At 38.6% G+C, this 7,513-nt stretch overlaps 1 protein-coding gene across 2 annotated transcripts in view; it reads right to left on the bottom strand.

The window, feature by feature from the left end:
- EXOC6B (exocyst complex component 6B) overlaps positions 1 to 7,513 on the bottom strand; it is a 635,729-nt gene that overhangs the window by 489,921 nt on the left and 138,295 nt on the right. For both annotated transcript variants that reach the window (XM_045286668.1, XM_004696081.3), the window contains exon 2: positions 6,714 to 6,879. In XM_045286668.1, coding sequence (XP_045142603.1) covers positions 6,714 to 6,845 — 132 coding nt within the window. In that variant the 5' untranslated portion in view covers positions 6,846 to 6,879. The remainder of the gene's footprint in view (positions 1 to 6,713; positions 6,880 to 7,513) is intronic.

The following is a 7,513-nucleotide window of genomic DNA, read 5'->3' as shown; positions in this document are numbered from 1 at the left end:
AAACATACAACTTTCCTCTAGTTCTTAAATGCTTCCTCTCCCCCACTATCATGATCCCAATTCTACCTTACAAATCTGGCTAAACCAGAGGATATGCATTAGTACAGATAGCAATTGGAAACAGGGAATCCAGGACAGATGACTCCTTCAGGACCAGTGGTGAGAGTGGCGATGCCTGGAGGGTGGAGGGAATGTGAGGTGGAAAGGGGGAACCGATTACAAGAATCTACGTGTAACCTCCTCCCTGGGGGATGGACAACAGAGAAGTGGGCGAGGGGAGACGTCGGACAGTGTAACATATGACAAAATAATAATGAATTATGAAGGGTTCATGAGGGAGCGGGGACTGGAGAGGGAGAGGGGAAAAAGAGGTGCCGATATTAAGGGCTCATCAAGTAGAAGGCAAATGTTTTGAGAATGATGATGGCAACAATTGTACAAATGTTCTTGACACAATGGATGGATATATGGATTGTGATAAGAGTTGTACGATCCCCCAATAAAATGATTTGAAAAAAAGATGGGGCAAGGGGATGTGTCCATCTCTAAGAAGACGATCACATTCTGTGGTGAGAAGAAGTGGGGAGAGGGCAGCTTTCTCTTGGGGAAAACGCCTGACATTGCTTTGACAGGCGCCCAAAGGAACCGAGTTTCCTTTAAGCCATGGTGACCCAGGTCTTATACTGTAGGCTACATGGACTTTAGATTTTATCTGCTTGAGGTATGTATCATACTTCCTAGGCCACATCAAAAGAATCTAAGACAGTGGTTCTCAACCTTCCTAATACTGGGACCCTTTAATACAGTTCCTCATATTGTGGTAACCCCCCAATCATAAAATTATTTTTGTTGCTACTTCATAACTGTAATTTTGCTACTGTTATGAAGCGGGTGACCCTGTGAAAGGGTCGTTCAACCCCAAAAGGAGTCGCGACCCACAGGTTGAGAACCGCTAATCTAAGAGAACTGGGTTTTACCTTAAACACACCCATTTCAGATTAAAGGAGCCAATATACTGCTTTGGACTGAACGCTGCAATGCCCCAGTGAGAGAAGAAGAGGGGTCCGGCTGCCTCAAGGTCATTAAGGTGGAAATAACGGGACTTCAGTTCAAACCTCTTGATTTTGAGGGTGCCCAATAGGTGGCATCTTAAGACTACCATGTATTTGCCACTTTCATATTTTCTTAGCTTTAAGATGCCTTAGTTCTGAAGGCATAGTTCTGTAGCGACTGTTATTGAACTGTGTCCCTTTTGTCTAACCTTCATTGTTTTCTTAAACAGGATTCAGTCCCTTAAGTTTTTTGATATATATAAGTGAATATCCCATTGATTTTAGTCACTAGTATTTTATCTCAATAGTATTTTAAATCCTGTATCAATGGCTAGCTTAAGAATACTATCATTAGAATTACCAAAGGTCCCAAGGAGGTTACTTATAGTCTCTCTCAAAAAGCTGATAATGCTAAAGTGGAAAGGGGATATATGTAAGCCTTAGATATATGAATGGATTTTTATCTTGCACTTAACCCTAAGCCCTAACCTAATAAGAACAATAAGCTCTTATAATGTGGCCCTGCTCAATATGGATGCTTCAACATATGGTAAAGAAAGTGGATGGTACCCAGATATCACAAAGAATAACATCTGAGATCCTAAAAGTGTGTCTTAAAACAAACAGCTATCGAAGTGAGGTGCCACCAAGCCCATACAAACGCAGCATACCTATGTCCAATGTCCAATGTATGTCCAATGATTACAAATAATAAAATCTAAGATCAGAGTAAGGAAACCCCAAAATCCATCTACAGAGCCCTCATGGGGATTAAGCCTCTCTGAATTTCCTTGGACCATTGACTAGGGATGGGAATAGCCTTGCTCTCAGAATGCATCAGAAAGTGAATTAATTCAGATATAGTTAAATTAAATTTTGACATCATTTGTTTTCCTTTTTTGACCCTTTTTTTAAAAATCATTTTATTGGGGGCTCATATAGCTCTTATCACAATCCTTACATATATCCATTGTGTTTTTCACCCATTTTTAAAGAGTTATTTTCTGCTTTCTATTGGATTGAGATTTTTCTGTGTTTTATTTTGTTATTATTATTGGGGGCGCGATAGGTAAACCTACCTTTATAATCCAGGATAGGTAAACTTATAGAGACAGTAACTAAAATAATAGTGTCTTAAGGTTATGGCATTGAAGGCTGGGGGAAAATAGGGAGCTAATAACAACTACAAAAATGAAGAAAATGTTCTAACATTGATTGTGGTGATAATGGCACAGCTCTTTTTAATATAGTTAAAACACTGACTTGTGTAATATGTGAATTATGTGTCAATAAAACTGTTGAAAAATGGGAAGTCATCTACAGGAGCACAATCAGGGCTATAGGACGGATGCGGTACAATCTCCCAGTGAGAGAGGGGGAGGTGGGGAAAAGGAAGTGAGTGTTAACAAGCCCAGAAAGAAGGGAACAACAAGTGATCCAAAAGTGATGGTGAGGGGGCCGTAGGAGGCCTGGTAAGGCTTGATCAAGGGCAATGTAACCAAGAGGAATTACTGAAACCCAAATGAAGGCTGAGCATGATAGTGGGACAAGAGTAAAGTAAAAGGAAATAAAAGGCATATATAAATAAAATAAAGAACTATAGGGCAAAAAGCATTGATAGAGGTTTAAATACAGGCATGTACATATGTAAATATACTTATATATGATGATGGGGAAATAGAAATAAATTATCAAGGGTTTGGGAGGGAGGGAGGGAAGAATGGAGGGAGGGAGAGGGAGGGAGGTGTAGGAGGAGCTGATACCAAGGGCTCAAGTAGAAAGCAAATGCTTCGAAAATGATGTTGGCAACAAATGTACAAACGTGCTTGACACAATGGATGGATGTTTGGATTGTAGTAAGAGTTGTATGAGCCCCCAACAAAATGATTTTAAAAATTTAAAAAAAGATCACCCAGTACATATATTTATAGGTTTAGTATTAAAGTAGCAGATGGACATTGGGTCTCTACTCAAGTACTTCATCAACGCAAGAACACTGTTCTATTAACCTGGCATTCCGTGATGCTCACCTTCCCGACATGATCACTGAAGACAAAGTGGGTGCATAAGCAAATACGGTCAAGAAAACTGATGGTGTCTGGCTATCAAAAGATATAGCATCTGGGGTCTTAAAGGCTTGAAGATAAACAAGCAGCCGTCTAGCTGAGAAGCAACAAAGCCCACATGGAAGAAGCACACCAGCCTGTGTGAACATGAGGTGTCAATAGGATCAGGTATCATGCATCAATGAACAAAAAAGATCATATCATTGTGAATGAGGGGGAGTGCGGAATGGAGACCCAAAGTCCATCTGTAGGCAACTGAACATCCCCTTACAGAAGAGTCGCGGGGAGGAGATGCACCAGTCAGGGTTCAGTATAGCACTGATGAAATATACAACTTTCCTCTACCCCCACCCCCATCATGATTCCAATTCTACCTTACAAATCCGGCTAGAACAGAGGATGTACACTGTTACAGATAAGAGCTGAAAACACAGGGAATCCAAGACAGATAAACCCCGCAGGACCAATAATGAAAATAGCGATATCAGGGGGTAAGGGAAAGGTGGGGATAGAACTGGGGAACCGATCACAATGATCTACATATAGCCCCCTCCTTGGGGGTTGTACAACAGAAAAGTGGGTGATGGGAGACATCAGTTAGTGTAAGACATGAAAAAATAATAATTTATAAATTATCAAGGGTTTGGGAGGGAGGGAGGGAAGGAGGGAGGGAGGGAAAGAGGGAGGGGGTGTAAGAGGAGCTGATACCAAGGGCTCAAGTAGAAAGCAAATGCTTTGAAAATGATGTTGGCAACAAATGCACAAGTGTGCTTGACACAATAGATGGATGTTTGGATTGTAGTAAGAGTTGTATGAGCCCTCAATAAAATGATTTAAAAAAAAAAAAAGATCACCCAGTGAAATTCTGATGAAACAGACCTTGTTAAACCCATTTCCATAGAGTTGCTTCCGACTCAGAGTGACCATTTAGAGCAGAGTTTTTGAAACTTTAAATCTTTACAAGAGCAAACAGTATCATCTTTCTCCCACAGAGTGGCTAGTGGGCTCAAATCACTAACCTTGCAGTGATAGGTGCTCAATGAATGCACCATTATGCCATCAAGGCTCCTTGCTATCTCAAGGAATTGTTGTAATAGGGGAAAAAATTCCTCAACACAACTGTGCTGATCTTTCCCTCACCGATGCAGTTTTCCATTGCCTGAAAGCATTTTCTTAATAAGCCCACATCCTTCAAAAAAAATCTACCAAATTACCCCTTTGGAGACACAAAGAACAGTCATCATGACCTTCTGAACTGACCTCTCTATTTGAATTCATTTTTGAGGTCTTCTTAACCTTCCATAAAATGCTTGATCCATTTAAAACTGCTGTTTTAGTGTAGCAGCACTCCCACAAACTTGTTACAAAGCATCAGTGATTTAAGATGTCCACTTTTTTTATTAAAAATGTGCTATTAGTCCTGACTTCAAAATTATTGTTTCCATGGCACAGAAAGCATCCCCCCCACCCCCCAAAGAAACTCTAATGAGACTATCGGAGGCCTGGCAACATAGTGGTTAACGCACTTACTTGACTATTAACTGAAAGGTCAGCAGTTCGGAACCACCAGCCACTCCTTAGGAGAAAGCCAAGGCTTAGAGTCTCCAAAACACACAGGGGCAGTTCTACTCTGTCCTAGAGGGTCTCTATGATTCAGAATTGACTTGAGGCCAGTGAAGTGAATGAGACTACAAAGTGAAACAATATTAAATACTATTTTCTTCCTCGTGGCCATTCTAAGGAGCCCTGATGGTGCAATGGGGTAGGAGGTGCGCTCTGGGCTGCGAACTTTGAAATCACCAGTTCCAACGTACCAATAAGTCCAATAGAAAAAGAAATGAGGCTCCCATAAAGATTTGCAGTCATGGAAACCCAGGGGAGCAGTTCTACTCCAACCTTTGAGGCTGCTATGAGTCATATGTGAAACAATGGCAATTGGCTTGGTTTGCGTTTTGTCGTTCTATTAGTTGTGACCTTACTCTTTAAATTTGCTTTCCTTTAATTATTTCTAAATTCTAAAGCTACCCTTTATTTCTTCTTTTGTAAACTATATGCAATGTCTAAGTCTCAATTTTCTATTAGAATATTTTCTTATTAATTTGCAAGAATTTTAAATATTAAGAAAGCCAACTATATAGTATTTACAAATATTTGACTGATTTATTTGTCTTTTCATTTTAAATTTGCATTGTAATATTGTCATATCTATCAGATTGCTTCTTTCTAGTTTAGAAATGTATTGCCCACACCCAAAAATCACAAAAATATTTATCAATATCTTTTTTTTTTTTCATCAATATCTTTTACTACTTTTACATTTAACTCCAACTCATCTGGAATTAATTTTGAATAAGGAAGGGATCAACTTAATACAAATTAAAATAGTGAAGAACTAAAAAATCTTAACAACAAATCAAACTAGCATTTACCCCTGGAGAAGATGAAGGCAGAAGCTGACTAGAGTACAAAAGAGAGATTTCATTGTGCTGGCAATCTTATATTTCTTAAGATGGTTGGATATTTGTTGTATAGGTCCATAAACCCTTATTTGATATCTTGGGACCTAATGTGTTTTGGATTTCACAATTTTGAAGATTTGTTTTAAATAATATGGTACATATTACCTATTGTGTAGCACCCTTCAATGGGCTTGGGACAGCACCCTATAATCAAACACATTAATATTTCTGTAGCAAACTAAAAAACTTCACATTAAATAAAATTAATTTTAAACCTGGATGGCTTCATGTCTGTTCAGGTCAGGTTTCACAGACAAATGAGTTTTTAAATTACTGTAGTTTTAAAAATATAATTTAACATCTGGTAGCCCACTTCCCTCAATAAATCTGTTTCTTTGTTTTTCTTACCAATGTATTCTTATAGTTTTAGATTCACTCTCAAGTTAACCCCATGCCCAGGGAAAATCCTTTTGGGGTTTTAATTCAAACTTCAGTCAGACATGAAAAAGAAATTAGAAACATAAGTACTAAAAAGAAGGAAATAAAATTGTCAGTATTTGCAAAGCATACACAGAAAACACTCAAGAATCAATACACAAAAAGTATTCACATTAAGAGCATTTACCCAAGATTTGAGATCAGTAAGCAATGTTGGCTATGTAAGTGTGGTGGATTTGCTGACATAGGGATGAATGTAGCTAGCCACCCACATGAATCAAAGTTTGTCATATCAGGAAAGAATCTTCATGCTCTGTTTGATCAGAGACCCTTCAGAGCTACCTGATTCTATTCCCTTGGCGTAGGTGCAATACTGCAAAGGTTTCTGCACCAATGCCCTGTAGTTCTGGCGGTCTATAGGTATGGCCTTTACCCAGCAAGGAAACAAAATGACAGAAATAATCAACTGAATTTCTGTGTGAAACAAACCGGTACTGATCACAAACTGGTTTCGCATCCATGTGTACTTATCTGAAACTGTAACTTAAAAGTGTACTCCTTTTAGCTAAAAAGTCATAGTTGTAATTATCCATGTTTCGGTATAGATTCCCTTCTTACTGTATAAAAATATTTACTACTAAAATGCATAGCCTACAATAGGTCAGCAAAATGAGTCTCTTTACTTAGAGGCTCCTTACTTTGAGTTTCTGGGCTTCTCCTCGTACTTTCAGCAATTCTGCTACAGAGTCCACAAAGCCCTGGTAATGGAAGTTGCACATTTTCTCTATTTCTCTGTCATGATTGCGGATTCGAGATTCAAGCTTCTCCATGAATCGTCCATGTTCCTCACCATCATAGACAGACCTTTAAAAAAAAAAGAAAGAAAAGGGGCATGAAGATGACACCAGATTTAATTCTAAGAAAGGAAATAGAATAATTAAAAGTCCAGAAAAATATTTCTTTGGAAAATACATACAGGTACAAATCACTGAGTAATCTAATTGAATTAAATTTGTCCCAAACCGTTCCAGTCTCAGAAACCCACGGGGCGGTTGCTATGAGTCAGCACTGACTAGATTGAGGTGACTTTGGTTGGTTTGGGATTCCTAAGAAAACCAAAAGTGTACTTTCTCGATCATTAAAAAATATTCGAGTATTTAATATTATGCCTCACAGAATTCTCATCATAAACTGAAGGAATGTATTCTAATTCCCTAGCACCTTTTTTTCTCAACCCAACTAGTGCAGAAAATGAGAACCCCACTATCCAATTACTCTAAAATTGAACTGCTGGAGAAAAATCACATAGCTCTGCTGACTACACTTAGTTTAAATATATAACCACAAATGTACATGGGGCATTCGATGCTGACAGATAATACTACTAAAATGTATCCTCCCTACAAAATCCATTTTGTAGTCTCCAAAATAACTACGGAACAGGGAACTTCCTTTCTCTTCTCAAGTCCAACCCCTTACTCTCAGCTACTTTACGGGG

This window comes from Echinops telfairi, unplaced genomic scaffold (assembly GCF_000313985.2).
Source record: "Echinops telfairi isolate 266 unplaced genomic scaffold, ASM31398v2 ScPeMD7_9;HRSCAF=40, whole genome shotgun sequence".
NCBI lineage: Eukaryota > Metazoa > Chordata > Mammalia > Afrosoricida > Tenrecidae > Echinops > Echinops telfairi.
This window is presented reverse-complemented; position numbering and strand designations above follow the sequence as displayed.